This window comes from Gossypium arboreum, chromosome 8 (genome assembly GCF_025698485.1).
Source record: "Gossypium arboreum isolate Shixiya-1 chromosome 8, ASM2569848v2, whole genome shotgun sequence".
Lineage (NCBI taxonomy): Eukaryota > Viridiplantae > Streptophyta > Magnoliopsida > Malvales > Malvaceae > Gossypium > Gossypium arboreum.
In genome coordinates, this window is record NC_069077.1 from 137,733,949 (window position 1) to 137,756,263 (window position 22,315).

General features: G+C 34.1%; 2 protein-coding genes and 1 pseudogene across 2 annotated transcripts; 1 reads left to right on the top strand and 2 right to left on the bottom strand.

Moving 5' to 3' along the window:
• Positions 1–512: 512 nt before the first annotated feature.
• Positions 513–8,054, bottom strand: LOC108470217 (uncharacterized). The gene is made up of 9 exons (XM_017771490.2): positions 7,004–8,054; positions 6,547–6,735; positions 6,136–6,228; positions 5,843–6,025; positions 5,649–5,751; positions 5,359–5,535; positions 2,240–4,611; positions 1,341–1,926; positions 513–1,207 (listed from the first exon to the last, which is right to left on the bottom strand). Exons 1-9 carry the CDS (start codon positions 7,241–7,243, stop codon positions 1,173–1,175), a joined length of 3,978 nt encoding a protein of 1,325 aa, XP_017626979.1. The 5' UTR covers positions 7,244–8,054; the 3' UTR covers positions 513–1,172.
• A 2,757-nt stretch (positions 8,055–10,811) lies between these two features.
• On the bottom strand, positions 10,812–12,247 carry LOC108468251 (hydroquinone glucosyltransferase-like; annotated as a pseudogene).
• A 3,939-nt stretch (positions 12,248–16,186) lies between these two features.
• LOC108470051 (mitochondrial adenine nucleotide transporter ADNT1-like) lies at positions 16,187–20,699 on the top strand. Its single transcript, XM_017771232.2, has 8 exons — positions 16,187–16,707; positions 16,882–16,930; positions 17,031–17,194; positions 18,067–18,104; positions 18,462–18,574; positions 18,876–18,989; positions 19,192–19,536; positions 19,958–20,699. The coding sequence occupies exons 1-8, from the start codon at positions 16,550–16,552 to the stop codon at positions 20,039–20,041; spliced, it is 1,065 nt and encodes a 354-aa protein (XP_017626721.1). The 5' UTR covers positions 16,187–16,549; the 3' UTR covers positions 20,042–20,699.
• Positions 20,700–22,315: the final 1,616 nt, after the last annotated feature.

The following is a 22,315-nucleotide window of genomic DNA, read 5'->3' on the forward strand; positions in this document are numbered from 1 at the left end:
TAAAATTACACTCCAACCCCTCTAAGTTGACAAATTTCCAGTTTAATCCTTTAAAAATATGAAATAATAAATTGTAATAAATCTCTTAAAAATTTATAATTTAATTTTGACCCTAAAATAAATTTCTAGCTTCATCTATGTTCATATCAATCTATATTTATGACAAGCATATTTATACAGTATTCGTATCATTTTATATTTATATTGTATATTACACTTTAATTATTAAATCAAAAGAATAAAGAAATTAAATTCCTAAGATTAAAAGTAGAGAAACTAAATTTCAGATGTACAAAAAATACAAGGACCGAAAGCAGAATTAGACCTTAAAACAAATAATAACACAGGGAAGACGGTAGCATAGAGGTTGCAAAATTGTTCCTTTCCAATTATTGTTCTCTTTTTCTTTTCTGAATTTTTGTTTAATTGCATGAGAGGGGTTTAGGGAGAAATTAAGCAAATATATTTGCTATGAATGAAAAACCCTATAAAAATTTAAATAAAATAAAATAAATTTGAACGAAGATATTATTACAAGGCAAGAGCACAACATTCCATGCAACAAACATGACCACCTCTATTTTTTTTCTGTTATCAATTCTGTTCTTTTAACATGGAATTGTTATTAGTACACTGGTAACTTTCAAGTTTCAACAAGAAAGTCAACAAAAGTGAGAGCTAGTTAGACTGAAACTAAAAAATCAAAAAAGAAAAGAAAAACCTATTACAATGTGGGAAATAACATCCTAATCACTAGAGGTTTATAAAATGATATATAGAACTCAGTTGTAAATCTAAAGAGAATCTAGTTCAGTTACAATGTGTAGAACCCTAAATTTAAACACTAACCTCTGTTACTGAATCCTGCATTCCTTTTTCACCATTACTTTGTTATTAACCTCGAAAAAAACTGAGCACTTTCAAAAATGATTTTCAGTCAGTCATAGTGTACATACAAGCACAAAGCTAAGAAACATGGATGACACCATCTTGTGAGAAATTCACTAGGAGTCATTGAATCAGAAAATCCACTTGTTGGTTTTAGGATTGAGATGAGAACAGAAACCTGGTAACATGGAGGTTTTCTCATTATCGGTACTCCTACCATCATTTCTTCCATCATATGGAAAAGCAAAGGTTTGGGAATTCCTCATCTTTCAATTGTGATTCTTCTAGGACATGGATCTGGCAATAATATCAAAGTCCCCTGTTAAGAAATAAATGAGAGCATCATAAAACAATCAGAATATTCAAGACAGGCAGTCCGAGTAGTTTTCAAGCTGACTGCTTTTGCTATGTCTTCTAAAGAAACTATATCTCACAAAAACAAGACAAAATACCTTTGGTGGTGGGTGTGGGTGAGGAAGGCTGGTCGGGTGATGACCGTTGAGCAGAGGTAGCATAAAACCTTTGCTCATCAAATACTCCAGTGGAGCTACTTCCATCACTTGGCTGTGATACTTCATTCATGCCTGAGAAACTAAATGGTCCAAGAGAGCCAAATTCAAGCTGTTCAGTAGGGGAATTATGATCGAATGGATACAGCATGACCACAGATGGAAAGGTAGGTCCATTAGATGACACCCCATTGGGGTTCATGGCTGCAAGTGGGTACATGCCATATGGCATACTGGCAGGGCTACTTTGTGAAGAGTTTGAGCGGACTGTTCCGTTCCAAGACTGGTATGAAGTAAATGAATCATGTCTATGTGAACCCCAGGGCCTCTCAGCTCTGCTCTCACCAGCAAATTGGTCAAATGTGAACCTTGATTTATCATTTTGGTTGCAACCATGGTTGTGCCCAGCAGCTCGTGACTTTGTATTGGCATTCGAGTTCTTTTCTTTATCACCATGGTGGTCATTTCTATCAGGATTATATTTTCCTCTCCTTGTATTTGCAGAAGGGCGTTCTCTCATTGAAACTTTCTGGAGTGGAGAAAAGTTCATATACAAAATTATTGAAGGCTATAGTTCTCAAGGTAGACTGATGCGAAAATGGGAGCTAAACAATATTAAGATCACTTCAAAAACTGATGAAACAGACAAATGTAGCATTGTCTTATGAACAACATATAATTGCATTTCAAATTATTGTCCCCTATTACTGTGCATCTCCAATTAATGGGGAATGGGAAAAACAGGACTGTGTAACCAACCTTATTCCTGAAAGCTTTGCCAAGTCCAAAGGCAGATATTGAAAGTAATAAAGGCTCATAACAGATTGTTATAAGTCACTTACAGGGTTTGGCAGGTATGTCCCGGTACCACTGCGATATCTTGGCATTTCGTCAACATATCTTTGGAATATGGCAGGTCTGTTTGAAACAGATTGGAGGGGAGTAACAGGAAGAACATGAGGCCCATAATTCATAAGTTGAGAAAAGAGATTCATGTTGTAAGAAAGAGGTCTCCCAGGACCATCCCAAGGGAAATGACCTTGTAAATAGATGGGTGGCACCACGACGGGTGAAGGATAAAGCGAATTCGGAGGATATTGTGAATTTTGGCAAAACTGTCCACACAGCAAGTTCTGCCAATGGCTAGCAATGTCACTGTTAAGAATGTCAGATTTATGCTCTGATGGGTCAAGAGATGAAACCTTTCTCATAGAACTTAGCACCTCAGATTGATCAAGTCCCTCAGATGATTCAAGCATTTTACCAGAATCATTGTTATCCAAACCTTCATCCCAACTAAAATGGCTTGTTGATGCTTCTGGAGTTCCCGTTTCTGCTGGAATGTTGTACACAGGACAGAACAAAAATGGAACGGGTGGCCCTGTTATCGTGAAGGCCAATGGAGGAACTCCAGAATTATCCATTGTTCTTTGGCCTGAATCTGGACCTAAGAGGAATGGAGCAATAGGTAACGGTGAATCTGGTCCACTTGTTTGAGCTTCCTCACCAGGCATTTGATGCTTTGGAACAGGAAAAGAACCAACTGGCTGAGGTCCAATAGTTCTTTCCACCATTTCAGTGCCCCCTATTGATGGTGGATTCCAATCTCTGCCATCGTCCTCTGCCTGGGAGGAACATTCAGATACACTCTTACCTTTCCCACTTGCAGCAAAGTGAAGCACAGAAGCAGCAGTTTTCCTACCTCGCTTCTCCCCAGCTGACTTAGAGGCCCTTGCTGAAGACCCTTCCCAAGAACTTTCTGATGAGGTTTTACTTCTGAGTGAATTAGTATGCGAAGCAGGCATGGATATAGAACTTGCATTTCTTTCATCAAAATAAACATCACTAGCTCTATTATCTTGAAATTGGCAAACATCTAGATGATGTTCCCTATTTGACCCTCGAGTTTCTTTTGTAAACTTCTGTCCAGAGCTGCCAGCCTTATAGCCAGCTGAAGTTGAAAGTTGGTTATCATCTGATGGACGGATTTCAGAATTTCCATTATCAAGATAAAAACCACCAACAGAGCCTCTGTCGTGTTCATGATGTAACTCATGTTCCACTTCCCCTGGGTTCAATTCTGAAGAACCAAAATTACCACTACTGGGCTCAATGGAATTCTCTGCATTTGAAGGTAATTCAATGCCAGAAATATAATGGGCCAAAGGAGGAGAAACCAATCCATGCGGAAACATTTGAATATTAGCGGGAACAATCCCTCCCAAATTTCTCTGATTGTAGCCAGTTGATAGAGACTGGAGAGAAAAAGGTAAGTGACCTGCAGCTAAATTTAGCGGAACAGGAACCTGACCATTAAAGCCATGAGTTGTAGAAGATGTGATCATGTTCACTAAATCCTGCTCTTCTTGATGCATTCCTTGTGAACCTGGAATCGAAGAGAAGTCCTGAGCCGTGGTTCCCAAGCCTAAATCGTCTTGATTACCATTACGAAGACTGTTTGGATCAACAGCAGCAGCAATGCTTTGACGGGTTGACGTTTGCCTTGTAGATGAAGGATCATCACATGATTTAATGTTGTAGCTTGCCACCATAACAGATCCCATATTATTCCTCCTGTTAGTATCTGATCGCATCGAACCAATCTGTGTTTTTTCCCCACTCTCTTGCATTCTGTTCCGCCTTCCTTGAGAAGTAGCTTCCTCATAAGTTTCAGTAAGCTCAGGACTCGAACGTGTCCTTGCAAAAATATATCTTCCTTGAACATCAGTCACCAAATTCTCCGCTTTAGAATTCCTCTGGCCTGTATCATTATGAACATTCTGATTGGAATTACAATTCCGTCTAACCTGATCGGAGGTCTTTGAGTTGCTCATGCTGCCATAGCTCCTTTGGCTATGAAAAACAGTAGATACATCACTAATTGTGCTTTCCGATGGATGATTATGTGAGGGAACACCACAAGATACTTGAACTTCTTCAGCTTGAGTTTCATGCCCAGAGGAAATATGATTTCCCTTGCTGCTTGAATTGTTTCTGACAGTCTTAGATCCACGAGTGTGGTCTGAATTTGAAAATCTCAAAGACCACAAATCATTCCTTGGTGCATCAGGACGTTGGCCACGGCCATGCCTTTCCCATGTATTCATAAAGAATTGATTTACTTCATAATACAGGTCCCCTTTGGGACAATCAAGTAGTCTTGCCAACTTTTTAGCTCCAAATGCAAACGCACTGCGTATCCTAAAGAAATTACCTGGAGAATAGAAAATTAACATCATGCACATCAAAACCTATCAGTAGCACACAAAATTGACAACTCAACTGTCTCGAAAGCATTAAAACTAACAAAAAGATTTACATAGTTGTACATGTAGAATTTATGGTATCCACCTTGGATTCGTGATATGCTTAATCATATGAGTTTCCAGTAAGCGCCAGAACTACGTAGAAGTAAACAAAATTAAGATTCTTACTGTTTGCTAGCCATGTTACGTGCACTCTTCATTTTTTTCTAAACTACCGCGCCTGACACTTATGTCTAACACAGATTCAGACATGAGTATAGGGTACAATCCCCGAATATATGAAAAATCTTTTTGAAAAAAGAGTGCATTTGTGTCAAACACATGCTCACATACAACACTCACTCCTGAGTTCATGTAACATAGTCTGCTACCAACTTCCTTCCCTCCATTAAAAGTCTACTCGCCTTGCTTTTCACCAACTTAAGTTCACTATTTTCATTAGTTCTCTATCACGTGACTCTCTTAAAAGTTCATTGTTAATTCTATAGGACCATACAGAATTAAGACAGTTAAAAGGACATTTTATTTATCAAATATTTATGCCAGGTATAGAAACTTATAACCAATAAAGCATGAAACATAGTGTTGGAAACAGAGATTGCCAAATGATAGACAACAAAAGTCACAAAAATCAAGAGAAACAAATAAAAAAAAGATACAACGAATAATCAGTACAAAGTTGTAGATGTAACTACCTTTACTAACACTACGTCCAAGATTGTTATTTAAACGCAAAGGATCAATTACATTGAAATATTTAGAAACAAATGGTTGGCCCTGGTTTTCCTGGCAAACAGCATATCTTGAACTACAGGTGTCAAGAAAATATTTGCTAAGTAACAAGTCTCCACCATCTCTTCGAGGAGGTTCGGCTGCAAAATAGTATTTAAAACAATGTAATTAAGACTACAAAACAGGCCAAAATTCTGTAAGTAGAAGATTCTTGGCCAAAGCTTAGCATTAGATGTCCCAGAAATTGCAGCACCTGTTATGCCTGGCAGTGAACGAATTGGGACAGGACCCCAGAGGCTAACACAAAAATTTTCCCAATCATACTTGCTAAAGAACTCAAGAAAACGATACAGGACCTACACATGAAAAGGATATCAAACAGACATGCAGACAAATGCAAAAAAAAAAAAACATAAAATATATACAAAGGTAAAAAAAAATATGCACCTCGAGTGGTCCAGAAAAGGAATTATTGAAAACATGGAATATGTAAAGAACTAAGGTTTCCAGGGCGTAGGTTGAGATAAGTCCGTGATGAGCACCCAGTATACGGCTCTCATAATAACACCATGCCTTTATCAATATGATACTACGTTTGAACAAATGGTTCTGATTTATCAAAAGATCAACCTGCACACATGGGCATTAAGTTAGGTTAAAGCTTACAGAAATTCCTAAATGGTCTATCATTCCAAAAATAAACCTGCAGACATGCAGTGGCAGGTTTTGCATCACCTAACCTCTTCAAGGAAACAAAGAGTACATAATCCACCAAGCTGATTAAATGAAATGTCTACCACAATATTTTCTACGAGGCACTTTATTATCTTCACCTGAAAGTGCATAAGAAGGAAAAGATAATATCCAAATGAATTGAGTTATTAAGAATTTAAGATGACAAAAATGTGTTCAAGAATTCTACAACTACTTCTATGCAAGAAATTGCTCAAAATGTGTAGGGAGAATAACACTGAAATAAGGAGATCCCAGCAGAGTAGCAAGGGTCAACAAATGTGCAAATTAATTGAAGAAATCTGAGAAAGAAAAAGATACTAAAACCTTGACAGAAATAAACAAGAGATCCTAAGGAGAAAACCAAATCCAAGATCCCATAGACATTACGAACAAAAGACATCTCATTAAAACCTTACCTCAGCCTGAATGTATTGAACTTCTTTCACTTGGAATTCAGCATTCTCGTGTTTTTCTTCATTTTGCAGCATATCACGAACCAGATGAGCCCAAGAATCTTTCAAATTTTGATCCTTGCTGAAAGCTGTTAAGTCGATATCCCCATCTGGCAAATATGTCTTGAGGGGCACGGACCCAAAAGTAAAGACCTGCCAATAGAAAGCAAGCAACTCCAAATTAAAACCAATTGATGGACCCAATACCCTATCCCAGAAAAGCTAAAACTGCATATAGTTCATTCATCTCTCTACTCAAAGTATCCTTGATATGAATGTACCTTATCCATCCTTAACATTTTTAATCAAACGTATCCATTCAATCATTTCCACAACATAGAAACTTTTCTAAATGTCAAATTTCATATAATGGCATTTCTAAAAGAAAAAGGGATTCTCATGGAGTTGCATTTCATAGAACCTGACAAGGGAAGCATTTGGCGATGAGGCGCTGAACATAGTCAGCAACAGCATTACGGCGACCTTCCGAGGGTGCATTGGGCTGTATGCAGGCAATGAGTTCAGCAGTTCTTTCCTCAGCCTTCGTCCATCGTTCCGAGTCAAGTATCCTAATCATAGAGGTGGCTTCATTGGGTAACAAACCGTTCGGCAATAGCCCGCTCGGTGCCTGCTGCGCCGTCCACCCTTCATGCTCTCCCATGCAATCTTAAACCACTTTTCCTTCCCCCCCACCAAAAAAAAAAAACAACTTTCTAAAACCCTCTCAATCGCCACAATGCAACCAAAAACAAATTTTCAATTTTCAATTTTAAAAAATGGGCAGAAAATGAATAGTTTTTCAATATGTACGATTTTCTGGTGAATCAATGATTATTTCTTCAGAAAATCAAACTTCGAAATTAGTTTTACTTTGGCTTCTTTTTTTTAATTAGTCAGGTAAGAACCCTAGATGGTATTAACGTTTATGAAGTAATTAAAACGCCGAGTGCAGTAAAAACTGGCAAAATGAAGGGGCTATTTCCAATAAATTCCCAAAGTAAATTGATCAAAAAAAATGTAAGCCTTTCCCTTTCTTTTCCCAGACGACTGAGAAAATATACAAAACCTGGATAAGAAACCCTAAAATTAAAAAAAAAATTGGGAATTGAAAAGAAGAAAAAGGGGGAAGGAAGCCCTAGAGGGTTAAAGAAATGGGAAATAATAGGGCGATGATATTATCAAAATAAAAACCCTAAATAGAAACTACAGCAATCCTGGAAATTGGGAAGTGCCCTCGAATTGAAGAAAAAAACAAAGGTGGAAGCGTTACGAAATAGCTAATGCAAAAGGCAAAGATTGGGTAATATTATGGAAATTGCTACAGAACCAGAGATAGGATAGTCGTTTGAGCTTTGATGAAATTTGTGCAGTTGAGGGTTTTTGCATTTTAAAATTTGGAAATTTAATTGTGATGAAAAATATAATAAAAATAAAATCTTAATTCATCATTATCATTTGATATCCTGGTTTAATATCATGATATGTATATTGTGCTTTTTTTTTATATTATTGATTGAGTTAGCAATATTCAACAATTGAATTCCAGCTCAGATAACAAGAATTATTACTATGAGAATATTTCTATCAAATTAGTATCTATATTATTAAATAGATCAATTTAGTTCATATACTATTAAAAAGAATCAAATATTATCAAATCAAACAGGTTTAACACTTATTATTTAATAAAATTAATATTTTTAAAGTTGTTATAGTTTTGTAAATGAAAACTTTTGTTCGAAATACAATTGAAACTGAAAAAAAAATTCAATGCATTTTTATTCAATAAATGTCAACTCTATTAAAATTTAGATTTATTTTATTTTTAAGAGAAAACTTATCACTTGAAGGTTGAAGAACACATGTCGTTAATATGGTAAAAATTGCAACTCAATATATATATATATATATATATTTTAACTTTTGCAAAAAAAATCTAAAATTCTGTGAAATTAAATATTTTTGTGTTATTTAAAATAGAAGCAACATCAAATTGTTCATGCTCAATATAATTTAAATTTTTCGAAGCTTAATGGATGTATCATAAACAACTGAAAGAATGGCATCTATGATAGACTAAGTTTAATATAATACCGAAGTTGTTTGGAAATATAGAAGTCGGATGCATTCCATTTTTCACATGGATAAATGATTATAGTTAATGCACGTGGCTGAAGATACGTCTAAAACCAGTCCATCCAACACATGAAACTGAGGATAAAATGAATGGATATGTCAAAGCTTTGTATGCTTTGGATAGTAGAAAGAATGTTGTTACTGTACAAATCTAGCAACAAAGACCTTATCATGTATCTTCTTCTACTGTTATATTTTGGTATAACTTATACATTCAGTTGAGGTCAACGACTCTAGTAATCTGTATAGAGTACTCTGCAGCCATGACTCGAAAAATATCAACAAAATAAATGATTATTGCTTGCTTTTGCAAAAATGGGCATAAATACAGATGTCGTGAAAATTGTCTATTAACAGAAGGTAAAAATATTTTTGTATATGATATTTGAAGATGTATTCAATTGTCAATATTTTATAACTCTCTCATGTATAAAGAAGATGACAAGCCATAAAAAATAAATAGACACATAGACTACAAAGTGCATGCTAATTTTTTTTTGCATGTGGTTCCAGATATATGGTTGATCTGGAATATATAATGCTTCCCAGTCTCCATATTGCCATGCTGCCATAGGTTAGATTGCCAACATTAACTTGCATATGTATTCACTGTTATAATATGTTCATTATGCACTTATAAGTGTCCAAAAATACTTGAATTTGAGTATGATATGAGTATGCAAATTTGCACTTGCTATAATTAACTGTATGATTGTGAAGAACTGTAGTTTGTTCAGTTATATTTTATTTCACAATAAGAAATAACAATGCAATTTGTGATGTCAATACTTTTGCTACTTTCTACTTCGAAAAGCATATAACTTTGGATGGTTTTGTAGGCAGCAGAGGATTATTTGATTCAATTGTTTGCAGATGCAACGCTCTCTGCAATTCATGCAAAACGTGTTACACTAAGGGATGGAGAAACTGTTGTTTTTGTTTGAACTAGTTTATATCGGGGACATTTGTTCTACATTTCAGGGTATTTCTAAGTTTTTAATAGTTGTAGCAATCTAAAGGTAGCCGTAATAATATTGTAACATTTCAGGGTATTTCAGGGTACACTTTCCTTATCGTGTATTTGGTGGGAGATCATGCAAGCTGACTGATGCTGTGGGGCGTATTGAAAGCTTGCCTCTTGGCCTATGAGTTTGTTCTAATGTTGAATCTCTCAAAAATAATGGGAACACGGAGAAGTTTATGGATAGCTTACGATGAGTAAAGTTTATTCTGCATTTATAGCACGGGGAAGTTAATAGATAGGAAACATTCATAAGAGAACTGTTTAGTGATTGTCATTTGTGTGATCTAAGTTTATATCCCTCTTAGTGTTACTGTATTGTTTCATGCTCATTGAGAAACATGATTTCTCGGTTTCAAAGAGCGAAGTATTTCCTTTTATAGGTTCATTGTTTTAACAATGGCTTCATTCCAGTTTCATTTCAAAAGGAGCAAAGCTAATTTCATTTTCTTTTGTTGCCCTCAGTGAAGAAGGATATTCAGTTGGCACGGCGACTTGGTGGGATAGGGCAACCGTGGTAAGATCTTGAACTTTAATCGAACCTAACATTGTATCTAGCTATTATTTAATTGTCTGTTCGTATGTGCCATTTGTAAAATTAACTTTTGAATAGACTACAGTCTTAATTTAGCATTACTATGTCTTGGAACCTAGGCAGTCAATTAGAATTAGAGAGTAGGATGATTATTGAGCTTCAATCCTTCATGATGTAATTCAATTTTGATGTGCTTGATGGGTTCTGATGGGTTGTATAATGCATTTATGTTGTTCGGAATAAAAAAATGTGAGATATTCAAGGAAAAGAAAATTCAGGTTTATTTGTAAACACTCTTAAATTTATTTTATTAAATTCAGTTTTATTATAATATTATATTTTAACTACGGCTGTCAAATGAGTATTGATTGAATAGAATTGAAATTATTAATATAATTAGGGAAAAAAACACAGTTATAAGCTTTATAAAAAATACATTTGTGACCATAACTTAAAATCTAAACCTTAAATCATGTACATGAATATAGTAATCAAACATGGAAAGGTAAAAGGAAAATAAGAATATTTGAAAAAAAGAGAGAAGGTTTCTAGCTTGTAGATAACAATGGATGGTTAATGCTATCAGCCACCTCAGAGAGTGCTATGGTAGAAGACCCATTTTCACAAAGTACTCTTTTAGCTGCTTCTTTCAACTCCAGCATCCTATTTCGAACACTTTTCCCTTCTTCACTTCCCATCAAACATTTTACAATTTTTGCAATCTCGTCCCTACATATCAACCCATTTTTATTAGGTTTAGGCCTCAAAGCAACCTTAGCATCCTCACTTAACATCAAGGCATTCATCTTTTGTTCAGCATAAAGTGGCCATGCAATTAAAGGTATATATCCCATTAACCACACACTTTCAAGAACTGATTCCACCCACAATGGGTCAAGAACCCACCAGTGGACCCATGGTTCAACACTCGAGCCTGTGGTACCCATGATCCCACCACTAGACTACGCTCTTTGGTTCTTTCTACGAACCCTTTGGGCAAAAACATAAATGGGTCATCGTCCTTTTGGGTATCAACATTGAAATATGTGGCATTAGCAATGGTATCGTTAGGAGTCCTAATGACCCATAAAAAACGTTGCTTACTCATTTCTAATCCCATTGCTAACTCGCTTACTTGGTTACGTGAAAGGGTCCCACTGCTGCCAAAGGAGACAAATAAAACGGAACCCACCGGTTGGATATCGAGCCACTTGATGCAACCTGATGGATCGGGTTTTCACTCGAATCAACGTTAATGAGTGATCCAACGGGTAAATCGGTGGCTTACCCGATTGTTTCGCTTGCAAGGCCTTTATCGGTCAACTTTCCAAGTCCGGGAAACTGTTTACCATTATCCCTTTAACTGATCTAAACCGGTTTGCATGATGGAGAAGCCATTTATACGCATCGTTTTTCCGGTCTTGTGTCGGGTCGAGTAATTCATTTCCGTGAATCGATATACACCCGGGTAATCTCACCGGTTCGACCATGTCCTTGTACTCGCATGAAACTGTTCGGTCGAGTTCTTGTAGGTAAAGGAAAAACAACAACATCATGGCCGTCGACGGGAAATATATATACGATGGGACGTTGAATTCATTAATTAGCAACATCGAACGCGTCGGTCCCGAACATATCGACGACCAATCCAACGAGCTTCGCGCCGGCTACCATCGACATGAAAGCCGTTAAAGAGATCATCCCCGTTTCAATCTTCGAATCTGGAGGGAGATCGCTCAAGTCGACGGGCGGGAGGAAAACGGAATCAATGAATGTTGGAAGGGAATCGAGAGTTGATTTTAGAGCTTTGGAAGGGGAACCATCGGTGGGGATGACGAAGGTGACGGTGAAACTGTGTTGGTGAACGAGACGTTTGGCGAACTCAACGAGTGGAATGAGGTGACCCATCCCTGGACTCGGTAAGATTGCTATATGAGGCCTTTGAGCTTTCGCCATGTTTTTATTTTTCTTTTGCTCCTATGAAAGAAAGGGAATGAAAATTGCAGAGATTTATACAGATAGTTATGGCAGCGAATACTTCATAATTTTGCCAAAATTACGTGAAAGACGTTAGGTTAAACTATCCTATAAATCCTTAGTTCTATTCAAATTTTAAGAAATTAATCTTTATACTTTTATTTTTATAAATTTAGTCCCTCTATTTTTAAAATTTTAAAATTCAAGTTTAATTATTAACACAGTTTTTTTAAATAAAAAAACTCACTTAATATCCAACTAATTAAAAAATATTGTAATGAACTTGAATTTAACAAAAAAATTAACAATATTAACTATTGGACTTGAATTTTGAATTTTGAAATCTGAAAAGTAGGACACTAAATTCCTGAAAATGAAAGTATATGAACTTAATTCTAAATTTTCAAAGAGTACAACAACTTATGGCAAATTTTAACCAAAATATGATTTTTGTTAGGTTAAAATATAGGCTTAATGACAAATTTGTTTATTAACATTTGCATGTTCTGTCAAAATGGCTCTATTTGTATTTTTAAGCCTTTTTTTGGCCACCAATCTTTGTTCTTTTTTTCAATATGTTTTTTCTAACAAATTTAATGAAAGTAAGGTTAAAAACGTTAACGGGATGATATGAAATTTCATATGTGTAATATTTGTAATGAGATGTAATTTATTACTTAGATAACTCAATAAGATAATTACATGTGAAAAATAATAAAATAAATAATACAATAAGTTTAAAAAACTCTTAATTTAAAGAAAATAGGTGTAATTATCTAAAAGGAAATTAACTCAAGACAAAAACTTCTCAAGAAATAAACGCATGAAAGATTGAAACATTTTAAAAGAAAATAAAAATTATAACCTTGAATTTATTTATTTATTACATCTGTTAAAAAAAGCAGATTGAAAAAAAGAATAAAAGTTGATGGCCAAAAAAGCTCAAAAATACAATTAGGGCCATTTTGACAAAACATGTAAATATTAATGGCCAAATTTATCATTAAGCTTTTTTTTTTTTTTCACAATCTAAACTTTGAACCTAATCTAAAGTTGGATAAGATACATTTGGAGCTAATCATGGCCAGACAGCGTCAATGCAAAAATTTAAGTTCATTTTTTAAGTTTGAGTTCGGCCTAGTTCGAGAAATGGATTTAAATTTTTGTTCCAAGTTCAATCAAGATAAAAGTGGATTTAAATGGATCAAGTCAAAGCAAAAATTTAAGTTCATCTTTCAAGTTTAGGTCCCTTGACTTGCCGATATTAAAAATTATATTATTTTTATATAAAAAAAATTGAAAAATATAATATATTAATTACATATTTAAAATATTTTAAAAAATAAAAATAATACTTAAATAACATTAAAATAGGTGTAACTTAACAAGCATATGCCTCTAAAATAGTAACAAAATTAACAATAAAATAAGGGTTATACAATATTTAAATAATAATAACAAAATAGTAGCAATACAACATCATTTTTTTTTTCTTTTTGCAAATTCGAATCGGGTTCGAGCCAAAAAAACTTACACTAAACTTGACTCATTTTCTAAATGGGGCTTATTTTTTTGTTCAACTTTATTTTTTGGACTTATATTTTTATTTATATCCTCTTACTAGACATTCAGATCGAGCCAGGTGATCTGGTCCATGATTAGGTCTAGATCCATTGAATTGAAAACCAATGATTCCATCAAGAATATATAATTAGAAATACAACAAAAATTTGATAAAAGTAAAAAAAATCAAGATAAAAATTGATAATTCAATCGATTATATTTTTTTATTTTATATAATAATTAGTCAAATTATAATTTAACAACCGATAATACTAAAAGTAAAAAGAGGGGCTCTAAATTAGGGCTCGAAGTTAAGCCCAAGGTAACCCAAAGCCATAAATACAACCTAGTATTGCCCAAGCTGGCCTGTTCCATTTTAAGTTAGCTAGATAATATCATGCATATAAAAATAGTAAAATATTATATAAATGTCTCAATGTAGTATAATTATTAATGAAGAAAAATAACTAAACCTGAATTTTAGGTTTTGGTCATTTAATTTAAAAATCTATAAAAATAGTTATGGAATAATTTAAAAATTTTATTTAAGTTATTAGACTGTTAAAATCGTTATTGTATTGCCTTATTTATTCCTATCACTTGCACCAATCCAAATCTTTTCTTTCCTTTCTCTTCTACAATTTTGTGACCATTTTATAATTTTTAAAAATTGAGTGACCAAAACTTAAACTTACCAATAATTTAATAGCATAAATGTATATATATATATATATATATATATATATATATATATATATATATATATATCTTTTACATTTTTATACCTAGCGTTAACTAATTGCCAACCTGTCATTACATATTAGGGTAAACTATACCATAGGTCATCTAATTATGAGTTTGTTTCTTTTTGGTCTCCTAACTATAATTTTTTCCAAATTAGTCTCTCAACTAATCAAGATTATTATTTGTCTATTTCTGTTAATTGCACAAACAAGAAGGTGACATAGTAGTTAAAAAGTCAGTATAATAATAATTTTAGCCCTCAATTTTACATATTATATCAAATTAGTCTTAAATAAAAAATTCTCAAAATTTATAAATAATTTCAATTTGATCCAATTTCTAAAAATTCAAAAAATTATATCAAAATATATAACTATTTAAATTTAAATTTTACATAAATATTTAATAAAAATAATTATATTAATATTAAATAAAAAAATCCCCCCCTGGGGTCCCCTCTCCTCATCAAATCACCATTTAAGTCGTGATGGATCCGTACATAAATTTATATTTTCATCCAAAGATTAAATTTGTAAAAATCAACTTGGAAATCTTTAAGAATAAAAAGCTTCCATTTTTTTTTTTTTTTTTGGGGGGGGGGGGGGTGTTTCAATAAAATGCTCCCAATGGCTATACAGTTAATAAAAGGTGATCCTGTTGTTGCTGTACTAAATGCTTTGGTAAGAGAAATCAAGAAGTTGCTGCAACAAGAGTGCAGGGTGAAGGTGAGACATGTCTACTGAGAAGGAAATCCAGTAGCTGATGTTTTGGCCGCTACTTCTTTCGGCCGGCCACTGGAATTAAGTGTATTTCATGACTATATGCACCGTTTGGTAACTGTGTAATTCCGGTGCTGTTTTCTTCTTTATATATAAAAAAGAAACTCTCAATCTAGGTTTCTAGACATAACCAAAAGAAACAGAAGGACACTTTCTAAATGCTGATTGGATAGGAGAGACTGAAAATTAAATTATAATTTTATGATAATAAAAATATAATTTTATTATTTTAATAATTTTATATTTATAATTTTAAATGATTAATTTAAAAAAATTATTATTTTAAGAGAGTGAAAAGTATAATTTTATTTATTTAAAATTTTAATATTTTTAGAGATTTTAAATAAATTTTTTTATTTTAGGGTAAGTCAGGCTGTTGCCATCCCCTAACCCCTAACTATACCCTTGGTGATTGGGGGGAGGGAGGGATCGGAGGGGTTTTATTTATTTATTTAATATTTATATAATTATTAATATAAAATTTAATTTAACTATTATATTTTTTATATATTTTTAAATTTATTATTATATTTTTAAAAATTTTAAAATTAAAATTAAATTAAAATTATTTATAAATTTTAAAAATTATTTTTAAAATTAAGTCTAAATTAATATAATATATAAAAATTAATAGTTAAATTTATTATTATACTAATATTTTAACTAACACGAAAGTGGAAAAAATAATTTTAATTAATTGATTGATGAATTTTAAAAATTCATATTTTGAGGAAAAAAAAACCTTATAATTGGGTCAACTATTTAAAAAAAATCATAGGTGATAAAAAAAATCTCCTTCGGTAACTGTACGCTGTAGTGTGTAGTTTACACTGCATATTATCCTCTTCAAAAGGCCAATAGAAAAAACTTTACCAAATCCACGCGCTCTTAAAGCAACGACATTACACGCTCTCAAATAGTTCATCTCAAGTTCTCGAACCAGCCGCCACCACCAGTCCACCACACCTCTCTCAAAAACGAACACAAAAACTAGAAAAAAAAATTGGAAAAAGAGAGAAATGTGGAACCTCTTTTTACTATAAATTGCTTCGGAGATCCGATCCTTTCGATCGCCGGATTATCCTCCTCGATAATCCGTGATCCCTTCAATCCTACCGGGAGAAAAAGAACCTTCTTAGGGTTTTCCGTCGAGAGAGAAGGACTTCGAAGAGTTTTTCAGTGTGTTTTTGTGTTTTTTTTTTCTGGTTTTCGATGGCTTCGGAGGATGTGAAGACTAGTGAATCGGCGGTTTCGACGATCGTTAATTTAGCCGAGGAAGCGAAGCTTGCGAGAGAGGGCGTCAAGGCACCTAGCTATGCTATTCTTAGCATCTGCAAGTCTCTCGTTGCCGGCGGCGTGGCCGGTGGACTGTGAGCTCTCTCTCTCTCTCTCTCTCTCTCTCTCTCTCTCTCTCTCACACACACACACACACACACACACTAAGGAGTTTTTGCTTGTGTCGAAGGAAGAAATTTTTTCTGAAGACATTTGAATATCTCAGATTTTTTAATTTGGAACATAAACATGGACATTGAATTATGCAGGTCACGAACTGCCGTTGCTCCTTTGGAACGTTTAAAGATTTTACTTCAGGTATATTTTGTTTAATTTCTTTGAAATTTATTGTATTGAGAAATATGAATGCTTCGATTTCTGAAATGATAAAATTCTCTTGAAAAATAAAATAATGCAGGTTCAGAATCCACATAGTATAAAATACAACGGAACGGTTCAAGGCTTGAAGTACATTTGGAGAACGGAAGGTTTTCGTGGATTATTCAAGGGCAATGGTACTAATTGTGCACGCATTGTTCCAAACTCTGCGGTCAAATTCTTCAGCTATGAGCAAGCTTCAAAGTAGGGTTCCTGAACTCTGTTCAATACAACTTGCTTTTTATTGTTCTGTTATTGATTTGACTTTCTTTTCAATCATCTCTGTATTGCTAAGCTTGAGTGATCTGTTTTAGTGAAATTGGTTAGGTTTTTTAGGTTAATGTACTTGGTCACTAAAAATTTGATGATCAATTGATCACTGATCAGTTCACGGGTGATTGAACAAAGAGAAGTTCAAACTAGTGTTGTCAAGAGTGCAAGTCGCTGTCGAGGCCCTTGAACACTTGTACTGCTTGAGGCATAAGGCGCAAAAAAAAGTCCTAGCCATTGAAGCAAGGCACAATATGTATATATGTGTGTTTTTTATGTGCGTGTGTATACTCATAAAATAAGCTTAAGATATACATGATATTAACTCTAAATAATGGTCCAGCTTATCTACAAAACTGGCAAAATTTTCTATTTCTTCTGCTAGTCAATATGCATTATTTCCTTATTGTCTCATATTGTTGCCGAGTACCCCTTTTTTGCTACTAGAGGCAAAACTAATGAAAAAAGTTTAGCATAAAGAAGAAATTAAAGAGAACGTTAACCAAGCGGGCTTTTTTGTGCCTATCACCTTTCAGAAAAGCGTGCGTAATCAAATGTGCCTCGCCTGTAAGGATTTGATGCATTTTTGTTGTCTGACTCTAGGGCACAATGCCTTGGTGCATGCTTGGGCAACACTGATTCGAACTGATATTACATGAACGTTTTTGGTTGATCAAGTGCAACCTATCAGCCTTAAGTTCCTTGGGGCTGCAGAGTTTTCTTTCCTTTTTACTCTCCTACCACACATGTTAAAGTTTGAACTGGAATTTCTCTTTGCTGATTGTTCCTCCTTTTTTTTGTGACAGGGGAATCCTGTATCTATATCAACAGCAAACTGGCAATGGTATTGCTCATTTTATCATTTTTTTTTTCCGGGCAATGAGCAATCATATCATGTTTGCATTATCTTATCACATACAAAATTCAGTTGTGATTTTAGGTTTTAATAAAGACACTACGAGTTTTGTCCTTTACATGCTTTGTGGTCCCTCAGCCATAATAATCATAGATAAAAGCATTGGGCTTTGGAAATATTGTGCAACTTGTTATTATAGGATAAAGTTTATTGTCAAGTACATTAATGTTCGGTCATGTGATATCAAACCAAGCAGATATTATCATGTATTATGAAATTTATATACAGATCTCCTTGAAATCTGGAATATTCATTTAAGGGTTCTCTTTGTTGTTAATTCTGCAGAAGATGCTCAACTCACTCCTCTTTTACGCCTTGGAGCTGGAGCATGTGCTGGAATAATTGCCATGTCTGCAACTTACCCAATGGACATGGTACGAGGCAGGCTTACTGTACAGGTATTATCTCTTAAATATTGTTTCACTTGGCAGATGTTTGATGTTTTACTTTTTGGTTTAATCTTTCTCAATGCTATCAAGATGAAAGAGATTACTTTGTGGTAAATAATAAACTTTGGACATCAATTTGTTATTTCCTTTATTTATTTGTTTTAGGAGAAAATTTTGAGAATTATTTTAATTCATCAAAGAAAATATTGATTTTGTTTTTAGCTGCTGCATTTTCTTTCTTTGATATCAGGGATAGTTCCTTGTAGTTTTGCTACATGAGCAATTAATCATTTAATCGTTTATATTGCAGACAGACAGCTCTCCTTATCAGTACAGAGGAATGTTCCATGCTCTGTCTACTGTGTTGCGGCAAGAAGGCCCACGGGCATTATACAAGGGTTGGCTTCCTTCAGTCATTGGAGTTGTGAGTTGCTTATTTTCTTCTATTTGGAGTTTCATAGATTAATGGTTTTGGATGTCAGAGCTGTTAATGCCTGTATCCCCATTTTGGGTGGTTTAAAGTGATCACTGAGTAAACTGTTGGTGAATTACTATATTACTTGACAAAGAGAATGCTTTACTTTATCTTTTGCATTGTTGATATTGGACTCATTTTATGTTTGCAGATACCATATGTGGGTTTGAACTTTGCTGTGTACGAGTCTCTAAAAGATTGGTTAATAAAAAATAAACAATTCGGATTTGCTGAGGACTCTGAGTTGAGTGTGACAACCAGGCTTGCTTGTGGGGCTGCTGCTGGAACTGTTGGGCAAACTGTTGCTTACCCTCTCGATGTCATCCGCAGAAGAATGCAAATGGTAGGATGGAAAGATGCTGCATCAGTTGTCACTGGTGATGGGAGGAATAAGGCTCCTCTTGAGTATACTGGCATGATCGATGCATTCAGGAAAACTGTTAGGCACGAGGGCTTTGGAGCATTATACAAGGGTCTGGTCCCTAATTCTGTGAAGGTCAGTGTCTTTTGATTCACTTTCATTCACATGTCTATGAATTCAGGAATCATTCACATGTCTATGAATTCAGGAATAACATTTTTTCCATGTAATTGATACTGTGTGCTGTTCCTGCTCTTTCTGTTCGCATCAAATTGTTATTTTGCACATGCCCTTAAAAAGTTTATCTCCCTAAGCCTTTTCGCATTACTGATGCAAGTCTTATAATCCACTAACATCTGCCATCCTCTCACAGTTGCATCCCAGTTTAGTTTAGTATAAGTTGTTATTTAGTATGGAAAACAACCTACTTGATAACTTGAAAGTATTTTTCATGGTTCTGTAATGTAATCAATGTTTTATTTTTACAATTGAATATAAAATTGCCCTTCAATTGTTGATAATTAATATTGTTTGTCCCCTTCATTTTCTTTTCCAGGTTGTACCTTCAATAGCTATTGCGTTCGTGACATATGAGGTGGTGAAAGACATTTTAGGAGTTGAAATCAGAATATCAGACTAAACTGGTACCAATTCTACTCAATGTTTTTAGGGATGTGTGCTGTTTTTGTAGGTAAAGGGGATATAGAGCAAGATAAACTAGGGGACAACCTTTCAACCTTTTTCTTTTCGTCTCATCACACAAAAATGAGTTTAGAAACTTATACGAGCCTGCCCATAATTTGTTCCCATGGTTTCCTATGTTTTCCTTTTGAACTCTGTAGCTTTTCAGCTCCCCCATTCATGTTCTGTATCAATAAAAGACTGAACTAGCATCAATGCAAGTCTCGCATTCACCTCCCTTCTCGATAAAACTCGAGAAGGCAATTTCTAAGCCATCTCTGCTAGATTAATTGTGTTATTTCTGTGGCTTAGCAAACATTTTATCTCTCAATAAGTAGATTGATTGGGCTTAGTGTGAAGTGAAAATTCAACTTTACAAGTTGATTTCAATCGGTAAAGGTCGAGGCATGTTGTAATGGCAATACCTCCGGCATACATTATGTTTTTTCTTCAATCATCTTCGGGATGATGACAGTCTTGCTGCCATAAACTATGTTACTCGGACTCGTGTTAGATATCGATGCACGAATGTTAAATTTTTGTTATTTTTATTTTATTGTTCCGTGTATGTAGAGAATCTTTAGAAGATTATATATCTCGATACCTCAGTTTGGATATATGTTGGATATGGGTATTTCAAGGAAAAAAAAAAACTGTCCTCCGAAGCATTATAAAGCAACAGGTCCAAATAACTTATGAAAAGTAAAGACTGAAGTATATTTATTTATTTTTCGAACAATTATAATTTATAAGTACCCAAATAGCATCTCAATTTGTGTATTAGCACTACAAAATCCGATGACGTTCTAAGATTAATTTCAAAGTTATTTTACATGCAAAAATAATCAACAAATTTTCAATAACGAAACTTATGAGCATCAACTTAAACAAAATGTAAATTAGCATATAGCACTAGTTTAAGAGATTTATGTAACATGAATAGAGAACCAAACTAATTTTCAATGCATAATTCATTACGTATAGTAACTTCAACATTAAGCTAACACAAATAAAGAACCAAAACATATTATAACTAGAATATAATTCGGTGATTAAAGTTTTTACTAGACACTCGTTTAACATGAGATCATATTGTGTTACCTTCATCTCTTGTCCCAATATTGTATCAGAAAAGAATTGCACAAAAACAATTTAGCATACCTTGAAGGACTTGCTTTGCAATTTTTGGTTAGAACAATGGTCTCAAAATTGGTTTGTCAACACATGGAAGTTCGTAAATAAACCCTTAAGTTACGCTTGAAAGGTTTGTATTACTTCAGTTTCTACTTGGATAGATAAGAATAAATTAATAAAGATGAAATTGTATTTTCTCACATCAAAAGCCGCCAAAGCCAACAATCACCTGCACCTAAGTACAAACTTTACTGTTTGGTTGGAAATGCACTTCTTGCCTTTTTTTTTTTTTTTTTCGTGTATTTGAATTAAGTTTAGAATTATTATTGTTGAGAGAATCTTATCTAAATATCATTTCAGTGAAACAAATAAAAATATCGAACTAGACCTTAAACATTTTTCCATCTTTCACACCTGAAACATACTTTTATTTTTCCATCGTGTAGAACATTGATAGACATTTAAAAACAAAATTATACATGATTGCAATTATGGATTAACAAAAACCTAACAGTACTCAAAAGAGTACAAATATTGCTTGACCAAGTCTCTGGCCTATATTAATTGCTTTTGTTATTTGCTTCAAACCGACAGCTAGGGTACAAGATCACACCACCATTAGTGGTTGATATTTATTTCGAACTTTTGTTTCTATCCATTTATTTGAGCCTTGCAGAGCACTGTTTAACAATGCCAATCAGCAATAGGCAGTGTGGCCGCCACAATGTGTCGTTTCAAACAGGTAAGTATTAATTGATTGAATGCGTGTTTTCCACTGGTGGGGGCAAATGCCTGTGAATTCATGTTCTTGTTCAGTGTTAAACGTGTGGTCTTTAATTGATTCAATGTTGAGCAAATCAATGTGGGTTAGCAACTTTCTTAAGTAAACTTTGTGTTATGCAACATAGATGGACTCTTGAGGGTGCGAAGAGTGCCTAAGATGAAGGGGTTCATAGAGATTTTATCGAGGAAAGTTGTTTATTGACCCTTTGGGTGTGGTGATGGGGTGGAATGCATTAGTTTAGGGTATTGTTGGAGTTGATTTGGTTGAGATTGAATGGAGTGTTTATTAGATGTGATGAATTGATAAATATTATTA